The sequence below is a fragment of the Aedes albopictus genome, chromosome 3 (assembly GCF_035046485.1).
Source record: "Aedes albopictus strain Foshan chromosome 3, AalbF5, whole genome shotgun sequence".
Taxonomy (NCBI): Eukaryota; Metazoa; Arthropoda; class Insecta; order Diptera; family Culicidae; genus Aedes; species Aedes albopictus.
The window spans coordinates 110,053,975-110,076,111 of NC_085138.1; the positions used below are offsets into that span (position 1 = coordinate 110,053,975).

Sequence of the window (22,137 nt, forward strand, 5' to 3'; positions counted from 1 at the left end):
TTTTTTCTACCCACAGACAACCAATATGCCAAGGAGGAGTCCAGCAAGTACTCGGTCGAAGAGAAACGCGTCGAAGAATCGGAAGAATCAGAAGAGGAAACCATCAAGAAGACGGTAGCCGAGCGAAGAAAACAGATCGAGAAACGTCTGTCAGCCGACCGATCGATTCCCGCATCGATGCAGAAGAAGGAAATTGTCGAAGAAATCATTACCATCAAGCGATCCAGCATGATCGACGATACCCGAGCGAAGCACGAAGAAGAAATTCTTATGCAAAAACCGATCGACAATACGTACAAATCATCGGTGATACCGGAACCGGTGGTGAAGTTGAAAACGACCCATCTCAAAGACGGTTCCAGTGTACCGAAGGATGAATTCGACAAAGAACTGCAGGATAAATTCAAAGCAACCCTGAAGAACGTCGAAGATTTCGAGCACAAGTCACAAATTCTTGCAGCGGAAAAAGTGGACACCTCCGCCAAGATAGTTGACGAAATCGCCAAGAAAGACGCCCCAGAGTTCACACCCAAACCAGACGAACAGAAACCAAGTGCTGACCTGCAGAAGCCCAAGCCAGCACCGGAAGAACCAAAACCGAAAGACGACCGAAAGAAACCGGACGATGACGATGAGGATGACGACCATCAGGATAAACAACCCGTTCCGAAGGAACGAGTTCCAGTCCCAACCAAGCGAATCAGCATGACGCAAGAAGACGACACTTCGGACTCCAGTGGAGTGGTGAGCGAATCCATCAAGAACGTCCAGGAGAAGATCAGCTCGTTCGAAACTAAATCCAGCGAATCGAGCAAGCGTACCTCATGGGCCGCTAAGGAATCGTCTTCAAGTGGCTCGAAGCAATGGTCCGAAGAGCAGGAAATTCTCTCGCAAAAGGCACAATTTGATGCGGCGGAATCTGCTCTCGGCCAATGGACCGAGGAGGATGAAATTCTCTCGCAGCAGAAACAATTCCAACAATTAGCTGCAGAGAAATCAACCGTGCCACTGAAGGAACAGTGGTCCGAGGAACAGGAGATCCTTGCACAGAAAGTGGAGTTGGAGAAAATGGAGGAAGCCGTTGAAGCCAAGCTTGGCAAATGGGCAGAAGAAGAGATTCACGAAATGGAAGCCTACAAGCACGAAATTGAACACATTGCTGAAGAGCAGATTAAACACCAGAAAGAGTTGATTGAGGAAAAGTTCGAGAAGCTGGAGGAGGAGTTCCTGACAAAGGTAGCTGAGGAGAAGAAGGGTTTGTTCGAGCAGTTCGAGCAGAAAGTCGTCGGATTAAAAGATGTGACGAGCGAAGGACACGGTAAGGTAGAAACGATGGATCAGCAGTTCCAAGAGAAGAAATCAGAAGTGTTTAGTAAGATTGAGGAGAAAGTTACCAGCGTGACATCGAAAGCGGAATCGTTTGCAGAGAGCTTCAAAGCCGGCGCCACCAAGATCGAAGGAATGGGTGATGGCGTTCGACAGCAAGTTCAAGAGTTTTCGGCACAAAGCTCCGAGACGAAGAGTTTCGTGGACCAGAAAACCGATACAACGGTGAAGGAGATTCGGGACTCCGAAGTGGTGTCAGAAATCAAGGAATCAACTCAACAAAGCAAGCAAGCTGTCGACAGGGCAGCTGAAGCTGTAGCGAAAGAAACGACCATGAGTTCTGATCAGGAGCTTCCCAGTGTTCAGGAAGCATTTACCAAAGAAACCTTCGCTAGCGTGCGTGAAGAAGTCATCAGCAAGGATTTGACTGGTACGTTGAAAGAAAGTGCGGAGAAAACAACAACCGAGGTCGAAACTGGTCTCCGTCTGGGCGATGAAATTATAGCGGAGAAGGTTTCAGAAATCGGAGAAGAGTTCCGACGAACGGAGGAAACACCCGCTGTCAAACCAGATGAGAAGCCATCAATCGTGGAAACTGTCAAGAAAACGGTTACTCAAGAGGTGACCTCAAAGATTCCCGTATTGGCCAAGCGTACTTCACCAGACGAGCCTGCGAAACCAAAGGAAGAACCGAAGGTTGAGAAAACGCCAGAACCAACCAAGGAAGCAGTTCGGGAGTCCGTGGTTGAGGCAGCTCAGACTGTTGTGAAGCAAGTGGAAGCAGCAGTTTCCAAAATCCCTCGATTCCACGAAAGCACCAAGCCCGCAACTCATCATGCGGAAGCATCTGCTGTAAAATCTCCAGAACATGAAGTGACCACATCAAAGATCCCGATCTTCAAGGAGCGCAGAGTCTCGGAACAGTTTTCGAGTGACTCTTGCGAGACTGTAATCACACAAAAGACGCTCCGTGAGCAGGAGTCGTTTTTGAAATCCGACAGTGATGAAAAACCGATAAAGTCCATTACGATTGACGACGAACCCTGCGAAGAGATAACCAGTCGCGAGGTGAAGGAAGTACTCAGCTTTACGACAATCGACGAGACGGTGCTCAACGAACTTATCACCGAAGATGAAAGGGCCGTTACCCCGGATGATTTCATTGACGAGATCATCGAGGAAGCCCAGGATAAGGTCCAGCGGATGCAGGACACCGAAATCGCTGCCTACACGCTGGATCTGAGCAAATCCGAAGACGGTGAGTAGAGGTTTGCAAGGTTTTGGTCGATACATCTAACGATTTCTACGTTTCTTCCTTCGCAGATGTTCAAGAGAAATCCCCTCACCCGATTCCGGAGTATGTCACCGAACGTTACGAACACGACTACGAATATCACGACGAAGAACACGAAAAGTGGCAAGGTAAGTGCGAATATCGATGGCCTTTTGTCGTAAAGTCACAATCAAGAAACATTATATAGCATCCGACTCATTCCAAACCACCATCATCCGATATTTGTTCTCCTTTATATATTCACATTTGATACTGTAAATTCATCCATCCTTAATTCAGTCAGTAATTCTCTCTAAACGAAACAACGAAACCTGTTAAAAGTCTAGAGACAGATTTGATCCCTTGTTTCACGTATAATCTTAAAATAGTGTGTAACTTTCGATTATTGTTTCCAATCTTCAAAGCCCTTCTTGTTATCAAACACTGCTTTATGGGTTTAGTTCATTTCTGTTGATTCCGATTTGATATGCGCATTGATATTAACAAGTTTGATAGAGTCCTTTGAGCAGTTTTTCGTACTTTCCCTAATTGTAACCAGACCAAAAACTAATCCTTTTACCTCAATTACGCTTGGCTATTTTTAAGTACATTTACAATTGTAATACTAACATCCGTATCATCTGCAATTCTTCCATTTATGTTCACGTATCAGTGCAATTGTATTTTTCTGTTGTTTCGTTATTTCGTTAAGTATTAATTTTGTTCACCTAATATTGCGATGGACACCAACAAAAAAATGCAATGGCAAATGACAAGACATGTATCAGAATAAACAAAAAAATGCATCTCACTCATTATCATATCTGGCAACACGGTCAAACACCTAACTATCCACTCCGAAAGGGAAGGTACGTTAGTGTGCGTCGCAATTGGTTTTCCTTTTCGTTGAGAACCTAATTTGCTGTAAAACAATTGGAGGATTTATTTCGTTGTCGATATAGCAAAAATTTCTATAGGAACAATCACTTGTTTCCAAAACATTCGCTGTCGGGCCGAATGATATCGCGGTTAGTGTTGATTTCGCGTTTATCTAGCCAATCCATGAAATCCATTTATATTTAGTCACCACCAGATGTCACCACCGCGCTCCGGCTAGATATGTTTTTAAGTTTTCTTTTCTGTTCCCTTACCCATTCCACCAATCACCATCATCGCATCAATACGCCTTCAGCGATTGGACGGCCTTCACCTAGTTACAACCGCTGTACTAAATTTAGACCAGATTAAACAATAAACTTTCAATCAAAATTAGCATTTCTAGATTGTATTATGTCGCTCTATAATTGTCGGTAGGATTTTTCGATGTACGTTTCCTATCCTAGAGGCTTCCGTAAACACGATAGTGCATTTCTTTCGAACAGATGGCGCCACAAGGATGGTTTGTGTCTCTGTTTTTTTTTCTTTCGTCTGCTAAAGTGTTTCTCAATCACAGAGCACTTCTTCAAGGGTTTCTTAACAGATCACCGCTCTCTTTCCAAAAGACGTGCTTTGTTTAGAGTGTGATAAACGTGTGTCTTTAGAATCACCGTCATGATATTAGCCGCGCCTTCAAAAACCCGTACTCGAACTGCAAGATATGGACTTTTTTGCGTCAGCCATACTTTTGCTCTCGTCATTCAGGAAAGCGCTCCGCTCAAATCATTGTTCCTCCAGCAACGCACCTACATATACACCAGCTTACACAACCGTTATACAATACATCAATCACTCACTCACAGTGACATGTAGTAAACATTAGGCGCAAGTAGTATAAGATAGGCACATTTCGAGCATGGTGCTGCCATCTTGATTAGAGTTTCATCGCGAATTAGATTGGCGTTTAGAGGATTTCTTTTTGATTATTTTGAGTGTACAACATAAGATGAAGTAGCAATAGCGAAGGATGCTGTTCGAGTGATGAAATTATGTAACTGGATATACCGTGGGTACACAGTCATGGATCACTTAGTGGTATTTTTTACCTCCAAAATTCATTAAAAAATAAAATAAAACAAAAACTACGACTTTGAAAGCACCGTTGGCTACGTTTTGATTCGAACTTTTGATTACCGAACTCTTTTAGGCATAATGGCAAGTCATTTTTGCATAAAAATAGAATAGAATGCCCTATTATGGATCAGTTCCACGGAGTCCCACATTTTATGGATCAATTTGAGCCATATTATGGATCAACGCGTTATTACTCAAAATTCCAACCTTAATATTAAATTCGGGTTGGTAAGGCCAAACTACACAGTGTCTTGATTATTTTATTGATGGAGTACCCGATATTACAGCATAAATAAAAAGAAAGCATTAAAAACTCCCGAGTCCATGTACTTTGCAAGAGGTACGCCACTAGGGTACAGTGATGTTCTACATCTTAAGTATTATTTTTACTATTATGCGTTTCAAGACACCTGGTTTTCAAGGTTATATGTTTTTAAATGATGCTTTTGATACATTAAGCAAAAAAATGCATCGGGAGCGTTGAGTGGGGCGAAAATCTATGTTTGTTTGAAGTGACCCATAATAGCGTCAAACGATCAGTTTCTGGGTCACATTATGGATCACTGTCGAAAGTCACGTTATTTTAGTATTTTAATCCCAGAATCAAGTAAAACTTCGCTAAATAGATGTAAACATAGCTTTTCCGAGGTATACGAGCGGTTTTTATATCAAAATCGATGGATTTCGACACTTTCAGAGCTTATCACTGCTGGAGTAGCTTCTTATGGAATTCGGCTATTTTCTGGCAGTTATGAGAAGACAACTCTATCGTTGCAGTATAATACATTTGATTTTTAGATAAAGCTCTTGAAAATCACTTTTTCTCTCAGAAAACAAATAGGATCATGCCACAAAAATGAATTTCGTGCCGAAATATATGTTTTGACCAAGATATTCGACTTTAAACATCAAAGTGATCCGTTACTGTGTGTGATCCATAACTGTGTAGGGACGGTAGTAAGGCTTAAAAGCTCTCCTAACACTGATAAGTTTTGTTGAATTCTGTTTTATATGCAGTTGATGATGATAATGACTCTATAACCCTAGTTTTCTGTCACGGAACATTTACAGCCCAAAACACGAAAAAAATATGCCATTTTTGACTCGATATTTTTCAATTTGGATGTGATTTTGTTCATGCGCTGGTTGTCGTAAATAATTAACCTTGGCTAGAATCTAAACAAACGAAGGGCAAGGTTTTTAAAAAATTTTAATTATAAGGAGTGTATAAGAAATTAGTTGAAAATATTCAGGATGCTCTGCAAGCATTGTTTTTTTTTTTTTCATTTCGGTTCTTGCATCAAATCTCCGCAATAAGTTTTAACAGTCTGAAAAAAAATTGAATAAAATTTAGTATTATTAACAATATGGTTAAATGAATTAACCACACAAAAAACAATCTGTACAAAAAGTTAATTTTAAAGATTTTTCAGCGTTTTGATAATTTGCAGAACATACAATTTGTACGGTAAAAATCCGAAAAATATAAAATATTGATAGCAGTACACATAACATCTCACTCGATAACGACTTTAAAAATTATACTTTAAAAATTCTAATAAACCATAGGGGAGACTGGGGAGACTTGATCCCTTTTTCTTAATTTACCTGAAACTTTAGGAAAAAACACAAAACTAGATCCGATTTCCGTACAAAATAGCAGGTAAACATCTATTGCAAGTTCATACACAACATAAGGCCTTTGAATTATTGTTAAAGTTTTCAAAACTGTGTTTTTATGGAGGCACGTCTTATGATGTATTTTTCAAAAATGGGTGACACTTGATCCCCCTTTCAGCACATGGTTTATTTAAAGGGAAAAAAATTCCAGAGTCTTCCTATTCATTTTCTTTTCGAGATTTCTTGAATTTTCGATGAATATGGAGTGTTTGAAATTGTAAGATTTCCTTAAATTTTTAAGGATATGCCGTATTTTCAAAATGGGGAGACTTGATCCCCCTTTTCTTGGTTTGTACTAAAGTTATAATTATCTGACACATTTTATCGTTGAATAGACTAGAATTCCAAGTAAATAGAGGCTTCCGAATAGAATTTCATTTTTCACATGCATAATGTGTGTGTAATCCTCGAGGGATCAAGTCTCCCCATGTCACTGTTGTGTATACTAAGCTGAATTAATAAAAATATGTTAACAACAGCTTTATTTGGATAAATAAGTTTGAAAGTATTTTATTTAAACTATGTGCTGTCAAATTTTGACACGATTTGGTTCAATTTTCATAAAGTTATTGAGATTTTTCGGAATCGCCCAAAAGATTTCTGAAGGACTGAAAACAAACCATCAGCCGTTAAAAAATAATGCAATGTAAAATCGAAATCACTTGTAGCCAAAACATAGTCGTTTGTCTAGGAGTAGTTTTGGAAAAAATATGCTAGAAGAAAAATGTTTTTGATTCCGAGCAAATATGGGGGGAACAAGTCTCCCCAGGGATCAAGTCTCCTCAGTCTCCCCTATCTTGTAGTCAAATTATGACGCTCTGTTTTATATATGCAAAGGTTATAAAGTTCCGTTCTCTGATAGAATTATCTCGTTAATAAATTTGAAACAACCGCTCAATTAAAAAAAAATGCGATTTTTAAACTTTATGCATTTTTTATTTGTATCATATTCTCATATTCTCAATCATAGTCTCAGAATCGTTCTAAAATGCATTGTATTTTTTTCTTGAAAACATAACATGATATAGGGTGACAATGGGTATTATCGGCAGGTTTGTTCTCTTCGTCATGGGGGGTTTCTGTCAGCCAAATTGCCTGAAACTTGGCCATATAATTCAGCTTAGTTGGGATGGATTTGAGTCCAACTCTGAGTTCAATAGGTTTAAAAAAAAACCAAAGACGAAGAGAACAAAACGGCCGAGAATAGGTAATTTCCCCTAGTAAATCATAAGCATTCTGGAAAAGAATATATTGAAAATACAAATAATCAAATATTTTTCCCACAGCTTTCGCAATTAAAAATGTTTAGAAGGTGTACAAAATTTAAAAAAAAACATGTGTTTAATCTTTGTACATCTTTGCGTGTTTAATTTTTGAGAACATTTTATCTAGGATTTACAGTATGACCAAATCGAAATTATGTACAGGCGGTGGCCTGAATGTTTAGGATAGGCAACTTTTGTTTCTCTCACGAAAATGTTCAACATGCTGTAACTTTTCATAGAGTGCATCGAAAATTCTCAAATTTTGACTGTTTGATCACCTATTATTGTGGTACAATTTTGAGCAGGATTGATTAATTTTTCGCGAATTTAGAACCGTTTTGGTGAAACACTTTTTTTTTTTTTTATATCTTTATTATCGAGACTTTCAGCCCGAGGCTGGTTCGTCTCCGAGGTGGTGAAACACTATTTTTTAGACAACTTATTCTTGAACTGTCATATCTCGGAAACCAGTGAACCAAATTTAAAGAACTTTTGAACGTTTATCAACAATACATTGATGCTTTCCATGTCATTAAAACATAGGTACTTTTTGAACGTTAGAAAAAGTTATCATGGATTGACATTTTTTGGATCTTTCTCGAAAAACAGTAAATTTTGCACTTCATTGTCAATAAGTTTTAGTGTTGATATCCAAAGATTTTCTGCTTCTTTTCTCAAGATATGTATCTCCGATAAGATATATTGGAGCCTATTTGGATTGATAGAATAACACATTTAGTAATTTTTGCATGATATTTTAAATTCGACTTATTTTCCTCTATATGGGTGAAAATGTCAATTGTCAAACCGGTATAACTTTATTGTTCGTGAGAAAATATAACATTTTATAGCGTCACAGTATCAATATATTGTTGATAAACGTAAAAATTTCATTCAATTCGGTTCACTGGTTTCCGAGGTATGACAGTTAAAAAAAAAGTTGTCTAAAAATAGTGTTTTACCAAAACGGTTCTAACTTCGCGAAAGATTAACAAATCCAGCTCAAAATTGTACCAATCATGCACATATAATAGGTGAACAAACAGTCAAAATTTGAGAATTTTCGATGTATTCTATGAAAAGTTACAGCATGTTGAACATTTCTGTGAGAGAAAAAAAAGTTGCCTATCCCAAACATTTTGGTCATCCCCTGTACTGCCGTTCTAAGCATATCTGTCCCATGTTGATTTTCAGAATTTTTCACTTTTTTCCTCCTATCAGTGTAATTGTATGTGTATTTTTATGTAAACTTGTAAAAGTCCTTAGTTTGTTCTGAAATTTCAAAAATAAATACCAAGCCATATTGTCCCATTGTTGCATTTCCAAGCATATCTGTCCCACAACAAGAAATACAGTCAAAAACTGTGAAAAGTAAGCGTAGAAATTTCAAATTTGCGTTGTGTTTCACAGCATAACTGTCCCACTGGGAAGTATTTATTCATAAATAAAATGTTTTTATTTGCGTTGAAAAAGGCATCTTCACTGATTGCACTTCAGATATAATCCATTTGAATAGAAATACGGCTGCGTGTGCCGTTGTGGTACTGTAGTTGTTGATCAATTAGAAAAATACGTTATTAACTTTAATCGCAGTTTTCTCAGTTGCACATTTTCGAACATGGTACAGATATGCTTAGAACGGCAGTGTATATCTATATAAATAAAAATGGAATGGTGTTTGTATGTCACGAATAGGCTCGGGAACGGACCAACGGATCTAAACCATTCTTTCAGTATTTCATTCGTGCAGGGCTCCGACGTGTTCGTACGAAAAAATAATTGGGAAAATCGACCGGGAACGCACCGAAAACAAAAAAGTTTGAAATTCCATTTTGCGGGGCATTTTTCTACAGAGCTGCATTTAAAAAAAACACAGTAGGCAGGCAGAACGACGTTTGCCGGGACAGCTTGTTTCGAATAAATTATTTCAAATGCTGTTGTGAAGATTTTCACCTACTTAATATACGATACACTCCTTACCCTTACCCGAGATGAATATTATAATTAGTTTTTTTTAAGTCCTTCAAATATCCGGAAACAATTTCGAAGGCATCATTTCAATCCAACAAACCGTTTTCTAGTTGCAATTTTTAAAAGGTTAAAATAAGGTTCTTCTCATGTGTCCTTTTCAAAAGTTATGTGAAGAATATTGCAAAACAAATAACAAATAATTGCATCTACGGGAGTCGGGCGTTGATTTGGAACTCCATGGGTTTATTTATCTGTATTTAGTATATTGTAATTATTAATATTTTATTGGCTCATATATATTAAATTTTTATTAAATATAGATACATAACAATGTAACACTATCTAAAAAAGGAGTCTGAATTATTATGTTACTCAGTCATATTATGCGATTTTGTACAAAAAACTGTTGCAGCACAACAGATTCAACAGAATATTTAAAAAGTGAAGATGATATTACTGATTATTAGACTGGGCTAAAATTTTTCAACATAATTGTTGATGGAAGTGTTGCCAAATATGTTGATATAATTTGTAAAAATCTTTATTGCATGAGAGTTTTCGTACCGTGCCAACTCATAAAAAAAAAACAAATATTTTTCATGAAAAATATGTTTTTTGATATTGTAAACCAAAATCAACCATCGCTCTTGTTCAAAGTTTGTCCAGTGATAAAGACTTACATTTGATACTTAAACAATTTATTCTTATACATTCCAATATATCCATCATTGATAAACTGGAAATTTTATTTACAAAATTTTCTATTTAGCTTGGTTTAAAACAGCCCAAAATTTATTTTTTACCTAAACTTATTTATTCGACAAAAAGTTGATTTAAGGTTTCAAAACTGACAAATGAGCTTCTTGGCAACACTGTTATAATTGTTTTTCCTGGATTCCTAATTTAAAAAAAGTCGAAAGTAAAAAATGTGAAAATAATAAAAACAATGACGATTAGGCCAACTCATTTAGTGGTGGAAAGAACCCTCACAGAATCCAGTGAAACTTTGAGGGTATGAAGATTTTGAATTTTAAAGGTGAAGGTATGACAAAGCCACACCTAAACTTTTCAAGGGCACAAATCCGAAGAACCGAATGTTGGTTTGCGCTGAAAAGTTGATCGTTTGGTTACCACCAGCGGGTTACCAATCGATCAACTTTTCAGCGCATCCGTTATTCGGTTCTTCAGATTTGTGCTTTTGAAAATTCAAAGTCATATCTTCACCTTAAAGCAACTATGCAAACTTTTTTTCAAAATTTATCTAGACTAACATTTAAAAAGGGCTAAAGTTTTTTGATCGATTATTTCATTTTGCAACTCAAAAATAAAAGGTGTTAAAAAAGTGATGTATAGATATCTTTTTTTAGAAAATTGTCTGAACTTTTATGTAAAAAAATGAAAAATTTGAAAATTCATGTATAAACAACATAAATACCCACTGGATAAAAACTTTTGAGTATTCATTGATACAAACAGAACATCGAATTTGAATTTTGAGGATTTTTTTTTATTATCGTACCATTTCCGTACCAATTTACGAAGGTTCTCAAAATTTGATGATTTTTTTTTTCATAGGCAACCAATTGTCACAAAACTGGTTATAACTCAGGAACGGAGGAAAACCTTTACCGAATTTTTACAGAATATAGCTTAAATAATTTCCTTTTGCCTGTCCCGATCATTTTATCTTTCCCCTGTAGCTTATTAAAAAAATCCTAAATTTTGCAGCTTTTCTGACTGCGATTTGTTCAATTTTGCCCAAAAACGCATACAACGCGTTGTTTGCACACGAAATCGTTGTTATCTTTTTTTGGTTTACGAGTTGAAGACATTATCTCTAAAAATCGCAGTTTATTCGCTAACGAGTGCTATAATCGTTCAACCATTATGATTTTTTATTTTAAAGTAGGTGACAGCATTCCCAGCCTAAAACACGACAACATGCTTGACTCAATATTGTTCGATTTGAATGAGATTTTGTTCATGCACTGGATTTCGTGAATCATTCAATTTTGTATGATGCTGGGTCATTAGGCCGAAGGTCATGAGACCGAATGGTGATTTGGCCCGAATGGTCATTAGGCCGAATGGTCATCAGGACGAATTGAAAGTTAGCCGTTGTTTTTACCTTTTCCAACAATTTTTTCCAAAAACTAGTTTAACAATGAAACTAGAAAGAATAGCCTATGTTTTAAAGAAGGAAAAAAATATGAATTGAATATCAGCAGTTTCAGTGCCAAAAACTATTTTAGCAATGATACTAGAAAGAACAGTCTATATTTAAAAGAAGGAAAAATTAATGGGTACAATATCAGTAGATTCAGCATCAATAAAGTATCTTCGTGCCTGTTACACGATACACACATTCAAAATGGTCATTTGCAGAGGAAGCTCTCAGTTAATAACTGTGGAAGTGTTTATAGACCACTGCTGAGCAGGCTTTGTCTCAGTGGGGACGTAACGGCAAGAAGAAGACTCAATTCGGCCTAATGACCATTCGGTCTAATGACCATTCGGCCTAATGACCATTCGGCCTAATGACCATTCGGTCTAATGACCATTCGGCCTAATGACCATTTGGCCTAATGACCATTTGGCCTAATGACCATTTGGCCTAATGACCATTTGGCCTAATGACCATTCGGCCTAATGACCTTCGGCCAAATGGCCATCGGCCTAATGACCTTCGGCCGAATGGCCTGACACTTTTTTGTATCAATCACTTAATCATTTTTCCTTACCTAACTTTTGAAAAGGGCGTATAAAAAAACTAATTTTCTGCTTCAAAAAATGATACCTCGAAAACAGTTTGTTGGATTTAAATGATGTCTTCGAGTATGTTTAAAGATATTTCAAGAACTTTTGGAAAAAAATACACTGAGAATAATACTCATCGCGGATCATTGCTAGATGTCAGATATTTTCAATTTTCTAAAAAAAAATTACCCTTCGATTTTTTTAAATTATTTTCTGTTAAAAGCTGACTTCCTGCCTTAAAATTTGCCAAGTAGGCCAGGATGGTCTAATGCTTATAACTATTTTTCTAGAATTTTTCATCCATTTTCAAAACAAGCAACAAAAACCAATTTTTGAGACTTTTGTTTCAAACACAGGTTTAACGTACAGGTTCCAATGAAAAAACTATTTGTATTTTTTTTCTTACATCCAACCATACTTAAGTTACAGCAAATTAAAAAATAAATAAAAAAAATATTAGAAAAACGTATGGGACCTTGTGAAATGCTGCTTCACACGTCTTCTGGTTCTTACACGTCTTCGAAACAAAAAGATACTCAGATCATTAAATATTTATCGAATGGCACTTAATCATGTTTAAATCGAGCTCTTGACGTCCTGATCAACTTTTCCGAAGACGAAATTCTTCTGGGTGGTTTCATTCTCGAGATTCAAACGTTAAACATTTCTGAGACCTACTAGCACCACCTAGCAGATAAACCTAAAATCAACTAATTCACCATCGGATAGCTCTTAATATCCTGAACAACTTTTCCAAAGACTTGGCACAAAAAGACAATATTTCTATTCAACAAACCGTTTTCAAGTTATAATTGTTTTTGGAGAAAAACTGGCACTTTCTTTCATACGCCAAAAAAAGACAAAAAAAATAAAATTTAATCATTTTTTTACATGTTAAATGTAAACACACGGTAACAGAATTCACTCATTTTCGCGCTAAAGTGGGACAACACAAAAATGAGTAAATTGCATCTCCAGCGCTAGCGCTGGCCTGAGTGCGAAAATCTCATCAATTTAAGCCGCATAATATTCTTGACAATGTTAAGAATATTATGCGGCTTAAACTAATTAGATTTTAGCACTTAGCGCAGCGCTAGCGCTGAAAATGCGATTTACTCATTTTTTTGAGCTGTTTCAGTTTAGATCAGATTGGTGTGAATCTTACTCATTTTAGAGTAACTTTTACTTAGCGTGCTTCTATTTTCCTTATGTATGAAAATAGTGTGCAGCTAGTTATTTATGTAACGAGTTGCAAAAAGTTGATTGATTTTTTCAGCACCAGTCGTACATTTATCCAACGCGGCTTGCTAAGTTGGTTAAATAAGAAGAGTGCTGAAAAATCAAATTTTGCAATGAGTTTCATACTTATGCCAACTTATTTGATAAAACTTTACTTGTGTCTTTAATAAAATATGATAATAATAATTTGAAGCATTTTTGTAGAACATTTTGATTTTACAACAGATCATTTATATGTTGCACCAGGGCGATTTTAGAAAAATTACCCTATTTTATGGAAATTTTCAAAAAACTGAAAAAAACCGCTTTCTGGTGGGATTTGAACCCACGGCTCTGTATTCGCTAGACAGGCGTTTCAACGAACTAATCCACAATAGCGGATCTGCAGAATAGAACGCCAAACTGACTCCGAGCCCACACCCTGTACAGTGTACACTCATATTTTCACAATTCTATCTCTCTTTCGGCTTAGATGCCAACCTCTAATTTTTAAGTTTTTTTTTCAGTACGTTAAGGTGAAACGGGACGCCGTGTTATTTTTCCTATCTTGCCTCTCTTTCTAACAATTTGCCTCGCGATTTTGAAGATGGTAATCTCGAGTTCTATCGCACTGAAGCTGCTGAAAACCAATCAGCATATGCACTGCAAGTGAGCATACACAATGATAGGTTTTTGTTGCAAAATATGAAGTAGAATCTGAAATTACCATCTTAGTAGCCACAGAGCAATGGCGGGTATTTCCTCGACCGTCCCGTCCGCCCTTAAGTCGTACCAGCAAATTAGTACAAGTCTGCAAAGGGCAACATAGACATGTGTATTGTGTATGCATAGCACTAACAGATAAAACTTTGGCGCAGTTGATCATTCGAGTGTGCGAACGAACCGACCTCACGACGCATACGGGCCATCCATAAATGACGTAGCATTTTATGGCGAATTTTTAGCACTCCTCCTTTCTCGTAGCCTATTTTCCCATACCTTATACATGACTCGTAGCAATTTCAGGAACTTCCTCCTCCCTCCTAAAATGCTACGTCATTTATGGACGACCCCATACTAAATAGAGAGTAAGTCTTGATGGTATTAAACAATTGTCTCTCGTTTGTATAATTAGAAGGCACAACAGCGAGCGTGTTCAGAAGTTGGCATCTAAGCCGAAAGAGAGATGGAATTATGAAAATAGGACTGTTTATCTGCCCATATTCGCATAGGTGACGTAAACGCCACATAGGTCAAAATCTATTTTTTTAGCTTAACATATCCTACACCATGTATAGCATATGCTCCAATTATTAAAAAAATGTGTTTGTTCTAAAACATGTGAGTATATTGAAAAGAACGTTTTGACGTAACCACCATGTGGTCGCAATACTGACGTCTGTGTACAAGAAAACTAAAATCTCCCTATAAAACGTGATTGAACATAATTTATTGAGATAATTTATTGACATAAACATAATTTATATTTGAGATATCTAATTATTTGATTTCAGATGCCTGAAAATCATTTTCAATATCAACAACTTTCATAGTGAATATTATCAATTATGTTTAATACTTATTATGGATGCAATGTAGAATTGTGGGCTCCGTGGCCGTGCGGTTAGCGGCGTCAGTCGTCTAGGCGTTTCGTAAGCCTCGGAGTGCGGGTTCGATTCCCGCTCCAGTCGGGGGAAACTTTTCGTCAAACGGAAAATTCTCCATTGGGCCACTGGGTGTTATGTGTGTTGTCCGTTGTCTCGTGTATGTGTAATGTTCAGTCTGTGCAGCCTCTGGCTGAAGACGGTGTAGTGTCTTTTTTTTTAAATACTGAAACATGTATGATGCTTTGACAACAACATGCAAATAATTTAACAAATTGATACTTGATAGCCTACAACTCGTAATGTTGAGTCTACGCCGATTGAAGTAATCGTTTCCACTGGTCTTAGTCCTGGATCAATCGCTTTCAGTAGCCCTGAGATTTTGGAGCCCCTTAGGGCCGCAAAATGCAGTTGAGGAAGACCTAAAAGGCTAACGTGCGCAACCTACCACGAAGCCAACGGCTCCTTCCTGGTTCTCTGCTAATATGGTATAAGTTTGTCATTTCTCTGGCATATGAGCTACGTACCCAGCCCACCTCAGCCTGCCGTGTTTTATCCGCTTCATTATACATCAGTTTACCGATTTTGTCCACCTGTTTCGGGGACACATTTTTTGTTCTCCTTAAATATCTAAATAGATTTTCAAGCATAAACTACTGCATACATAAGCTACTACTGTGATGAACATGATTGAATTAGTTGAAGTTTGACCGTAAGTTAATGAGATCAAACAGTTTGTGGGGCTGACAAAATTGGGTTCATACTGTATCGATTTATTTACATACTTGGTACAATTCGTAGTTCATGCAACGCCGCCATATGCCGTGATCCTGGTTAGCAGCGAGTATTGTTCGCAGGTAACGTGCTTACTTTAAATTACTCTAAAATGGGTGTTTGTCGAATCTACTAAGTATAGAATCCAAACACCTCATGTATGAACAGTTATATTTTTGTATGGATGGTTATGGTAGATCTCTATCGCTTCCTCTGAATTACGACGTAAACTCCCTTTCAGCTACTTACTAAGTACTTGAAGCAAACTCATTGAAACCCGAAACGTGAGTTTTTGTGGCACCTCATTGAATTATGAAATAGTAAACTCATGGTTAGCCACGAGTAAAATCATTCCACAGCAAAACTATTATAAGTTTTACGTTTTGTTTCAAAACCATCATTGAAACAATACTACTGAACTGTTGTGGCTTTTCAGTCTAACAAAAGTGAAACAGTCAGGAGTTTGGCATAGCCGTTTTAATCCTGTTAGACTGAGAAAGCCACAACAGTTCAGTAGTATTGTTTCAATGATGGTTTTGAAACAAAACGTAAAACTTATAATAGTTTTGCTGTGGAATGATTTTACTCGTGGCTAACCATGAGTTTACTATTTCATAATTCAATGAGTCGTAAAATTCTTCCCAGTCGTAAAATCCTCCAAAACATAGATAAATTCAATCCATATCTATCTGATTAGGCGTTGAGTGTATGAGATTTTGATGTTTACTAATTTAATTGTAAAAACTTAGTGTAGAGGAATAGTACAAGGTTATTAACATGAAATTAGTTTCGTAACATTTCGTAATTTGTCGAATATGAGAAAAAATAAATAAGGCCCGCGGGTGACATTTAATGTTTCAGTTTATCAAGTAAATCTCAAAAAATTGTAAATATTACTAATAAGGTATTTCTTAATTCTAGTGGAGGATCGACTGTATCGTTAAAATCGACTATCATTAAAAACGGCTACGCTTGAAATTAGCAAACGATGTTTATTACTTGCCCAACGTTTCGACACGGGGTTTGTGTCTTCTTCAGGGGGAACTAGAATTTAATACATGTACTAATAGGAGCGGACCTGGTGTGGTGGTTAGAACACAAGACTATCACACCGAGGACTTGGGATCGAATCCCACTCCCGACATACTCACAAAATGTGGGTTCTTCCTTCGGAAGGGAAGTAAAACGTGGGTCCCGAGATGAACTAGCCTAGGGTTAAAAATCTCGTTAATACAGACAAAAAAAAAACATGTACTAATTGGTCTGTTACATCTTTTAGTCACGGTGTAAGACAATTAGTTTCCGTAAATTTTATTAGAACAGACAAGTAACTAGACACCATTTATAATGACTATAATTTTACAGCATGTACCAACAAATTAATGACAGAACAGTTACAGTTAGACGAAACACAAGACCAAAAACGACCAAATTAGTGTAAGTTACCGTGACAAAAATATGTAACAGACCAATTAGTACATGTATCAAATTCTAGTTCCCCCTGAAGAAGACACAAACCCCGTGTCGAGACGTTGGGCAAGTAATAAACATCGTTTGCTAATTTCAAGACTGCGTAGCCGTTTTTAATGATAGTGGTATTTCTAAATAAATAGTTACGTACAACACAATATTTTGGATAAGACATAAAACAACCTTTTCAACATGGACTGCCTTAATTGCTAGGTGCATTGGAAGAGCTGTTAAGATCCATCGCAGAGCCTGGGGATTAATGTTAATTCCGGTATTTTGCACACATTAAACGAAATAAGAAAACTGGTCGGCGTAAAGTCAAATTGGACTAGGCGATTTTTTGGACAGGTAAAGATAAGCCAAGGAATCATAGTATTTCAATAAATAATGCACATGCTTTGATATCCCAATTTCTTGCAGGACATTTTCCCATAATAATTGAAAAACAGTTGGTCCGGTCTGATTTAACCCTTTGAAGACGGCATTTTTACCCCTCTAGATGCAACCTCGCTAGTCTAGAACACGTTTGTGATGGTCGATTTTCTCGGTTGGGCATATACGACCCATCCGTCCCCAATGGGTTAAAGCCGACCAACTGTGAATCTTACTACGATGCCCACGCTTTATGGTACGCTCGACCGCACTATCAGATAGTTTACATTTTCAGAATGTGACGTGTTAGCTTTTTTTCTGAAACCACGGTTAGTACATCTTCTTTCGAGTCGGGACTGCTGCTTATCAACAAAGAATGTATTTAACGCACGAATGCGGACATTCAGCCGAAGACCCGGGTTCGATTCCCGTTCCGGTCGGGAAATATTTTTCGACTCCCTGGGCATGGTGTATCATTGCACTTGCCTCACAATATACAAATGCATGCAATGGCAGGCAAAGGAAGCCCTTCAATTAATAACTGTGGAAGTGCTCAAAGCACACTAAGTTGAAGCGAGGCAGGCCAAGTCTCAGTGGGGACGTAGAGCCATATAGATGAAGAAGATGACGGACATTCCGGAAAAAAATCTAACACGTGTTCAGAAAACGGGTATGTACCGTAATAGCTAACATAACGGTCATAGCAATCTGGTTGTTACGTCAACTTATCCGTGTAATGATTCATCAAAACGACTGAATGGTCGCATAAACTGACGTACACGTTTTAAATATGGAAAAATTTCATGAAACATTTTAAAATCATTGCGGCTCACTTTTTGGAGCTATAATCCACGAAACTGACAGATTATTTCATTATAATAGTCGGTGCATATGTAAATCCGGAAAAAATCTATAAAATCGTGTTTTCCCATCAGAGCAGACGTTGGTGGTTACATCGACTATGCGAATATGGGCAGTTATGGTGCGGGCTCGGAGTCAGTTTTGCTTTTAATTCCGCAGAACTGTGTTACATGTTCTGTGGCTTAGTTTGTTGAAGCGCCGGTCCAGCGAATACGGAGTCGTGGGTTCGAATCCCACTAGAGCGAGATTTTTTTTTCACAATTTCATCAATCAATTTGCGAATTAGTCAACATTCTGTGTCTGCTAAGCTTATCTAAAGTTTTTCCCAGTTTTGTCATTTCTAAAAAAAAGGATTTTAAAAATCTTGTCCAGAAGCTGAGATATTACGCTTTTAGTGAATAAATAATATTTCAAATATTTTCCAAAACTTTGTATATTGGTCTACGTGACACTCTAATGTCCCATTGGGTTTGAGTCAATCATCGTAAAGTGGTATAGTGTAAATGTACCAATAGTGGTGCTATTTGTAGCTCCTTGTAGTAAAATAACTGAATAAAATTGATAAAACCACAAAATAAAAAGTCTAAAAACGTTAATCGGTAGTTTTTCATTCAAATTTGCTAGGAAAAATGTAAAAACCATTGTTCATTTCACATTTTGTTAATAAATCTCTTACACCAACTATAGGTACACGGTTCCTATTATGGAGGCTAAATTTAACATTGGTTCCTATAGTGGCGCATCCCCTTGAGTTCTTATGGGACCCACCATCATAGGAACACCACCACCACAATAGGTGCAAAGCAGCGAAAAAATTAAGTTTAAATAATTGTTTAAAATTGGTTTTTCGGAAAAAGTTGAACAAAATACTGAATTAATGTTAATGATTAGGAATGAGGCATCTATTAAAAATGTCGTTTGCTAGCTTTTTGGTCGAAATAGTGCTAAATTGCCACTACCACCACTATTGGTACTACCTCCACTAAGGGACCCTAGTCCCCCATTCATTGAAAAAAGGAGCAATGGCAAAAAAAAACTATTTGAGAAAGTCATTCAATGCTTCAAACATGCTTAAAGAGTAACAAAACTGCAGGGTCACATTCTGAGTGCATAAGGCTTTCACTGGATTGTTCAATGTAACTTACAAGATACAAACCAAATAAACGTATTTTGGCTTTGATCTGGACACCAGAAATTTAACATTCATATGTGTCCATCATATTGATTTCATCATCCCAAATCAATAGCGAAAACATTTGTTCTTCACACCATATACATTATTCTGGAAAGTCACCGGCATTGTAACGTGCAGTCCTTGATGCCAGAGCGTCACAAATAGAAGCAGTTACAGTTACCGTTACACAACAGGTCGCGCGATTTTCTAGGGTTTCCCTAGGAATGAATAAGGCCACCACAGTGTTGCGCCGTGATGGTCCCTTGTGATCCATTCCGGAAAATAACGAAAACATCCAGTTTTTTCCTATTGACCGGCAATGAATGGTAATCCTGTTATGCCGCTATGTGGCGTTGTCAACCATGCTCGCAATTGGGCACGACTGTGGTGTTTTTTCCCACGAGGACAGGCAAACCATTGCAACCCATCATCCAGTTCAGTGTCGAAAGTCACCCGCAGCACAGTGCATACCAGTTCGTCGCTTGCTAGTTGACTCGTAATCGCCGGTGTACTAGTGAAATTTTTGGGATAATTGGTGAACAAATTTGTGATTTGAATTCGGCGAGGCCTGATTTTTTACCTCTAAATAACACGGTGATATCAAAGGACAGTTCAGAACGTGTTTTTGTGATAGAAGGACATAAGATAAGTGAATTTAGAGCAGCCGCAGCTGGTAAGCATCAGTTACATTTTGTGGATCAATCGTTGCAAAGCAAAATATGTTGATAAACTCACGTCAACCAAGTAAGATCAAACCTAGGGATAAGGACACATATAGTCGAAGCGGTAAGCAAGACCATGCTGAACGCCGTCAAGTTGGATTCCTTGACTTTCTTGGGCATAAAGTTCGTACTTACCATACGATAAACACATGAAAAATGACCATTGGCAGAGAGGAAGCTTTCACTTAATAACTGTGGAAATGTTTATAGAACACTGCTCAGCATTAGGCTTTGTTCAAACTGGGAAGTTACCCCAAGAAGAAGTAGAAGCCCAAGGATCTTTCAAAGTTGGGAATGTTATTGACTTTTTCATGCTTGGCTTACAACATTAAAATTCAGAATTGTGAAATAAACTCTTACCCATTATGGAAAAGAAAGCTACCACACTGATTCGTTCAACCACACATGATCGGCTCCGGAATTTGACGGTCGCCATATTATGTCTATTTCTTATACATAAGCAAAGGTAACAGATATTTAGAAGTACATTTCAGGAATTCAGAAACATAATACCAATACTCGAACAGCTGCACCTTTTCGCGAACAAGTTTAACGAATGCTCTTCACTGTACTCATTTTTGATTCCGTTTTTTGAAATTATTGCTTTGAATGTCCCAGTGCTAAATCAGTATGTATCACCCAATAACACTCAACAAACCCCACAAAATCATAGTCCAGAGCCCCTCACACCCCATACCCCTGCATAATATATGAGGTCGTGTAATGGCAGTTCACGCAGCGCAAAACACCGTCACAAGCATTCACCGTTTCGCTACCAACCAAGCACCACCGCCAAAAACCGCCTTGAGCCAGTAATGATTCCATCTGACGTTACCATTTTGAGTTTCCGCGCGTGCATGATCCAATTTGGTACGATTTTCTCCCGAAAGGCACCACCCGTAAAGAAAAAAAAATCACCTCCCAAAAAGACAGTGCAGCACACCCAGCAACCTTCATTGGCTTCTTTTCGCGTCTTTTCTTTTTAGTTCGAATGGCGTTTTAGTTTGTCACTGTTATGTTGTTCTTTGGTATTGATTTAGTGGAGGAACGAATCCCGCTGTAGTTTTTGTGGTTAGTTTGCTGAAGAAATTAGTCGAGATGGAACTAATAACAGGAATCGTTTCGTAGCCAATAGCAAAACCTTGTAAGAGGTCGTAGAGTACTGGTACGAGTAATTTGCACGATATTTTGAGTGTGTTCTTAGAGGACATCATCCGAGATAGCGCGCGGTAGATTGTATCGGGCATAAAAAAGCGGTTTAGTTGTTTTTGAACATCCTTCACGACGTCATATATTATCATCCAGAACATCGAATGTGCAACACACTCATAAACTACAAACTTCATGGTCATCTTACATGTTACCATACAGTCGGATGGATCTGGTAGTTGAACACTTTCATCCAGAATCGTCCACTGAGAGATGCTCTTTTCCATTATCTCGCCGACATGAAGCGTTGTAGGTTATTCAACTGAATGATGTATGCCGAACGCACATGTACATTAATGTCATTTAAGTGGAAGCCATTATGTCATACTCTCTATTCAAATCGCATCCACCATGTTATATATTTCCTCCATTTTAAAATGACTTATTATAATTAATTACACGCTGCGGCCCCTCAATCACTTTCGGTGGATAAACCTAACCTAACACTTGT

General features: G+C 37.5%; 2 protein-coding genes across 5 annotated transcripts in view; both read left to right on the forward strand.

Moving 5' to 3' along the window:
- Positions 1–22,137, forward strand: part of LOC109423432 (ankyrin-2-like) — an 85,336-nt gene that overhangs the window by 20,819 nt on the left and 42,380 nt on the right. Inside the window, exons 5-6 of the mRNA XM_062857429.1 lie at positions 17–2,584; positions 2,650–2,748. Coding sequence (XP_062713413.1) covers positions 17–2,584; positions 2,650–2,748 — 2,667 coding nt within the window. The remainder of the gene's footprint in view (positions 1–16; positions 2,585–2,649; positions 2,749–22,137) is intronic.
- The window catches only part of LOC109414689 (uncharacterized), a 69,192-nt gene continuing 66,846 nt past the window's right edge, over positions 19,792–22,137 (forward strand). For 3 of the 4 annotated variants that reach the window (XM_062858794.1, XM_062858796.1, XM_062858795.1), the window contains exon 1: positions 19,792–20,428. The gene's annotated coding sequence lies outside the window, so the exon portion shown is untranslated. The remainder of the gene's footprint in view (positions 20,429–22,137) is intronic. The other variant, XM_062858792.1, reaches the window with a different exon arrangement.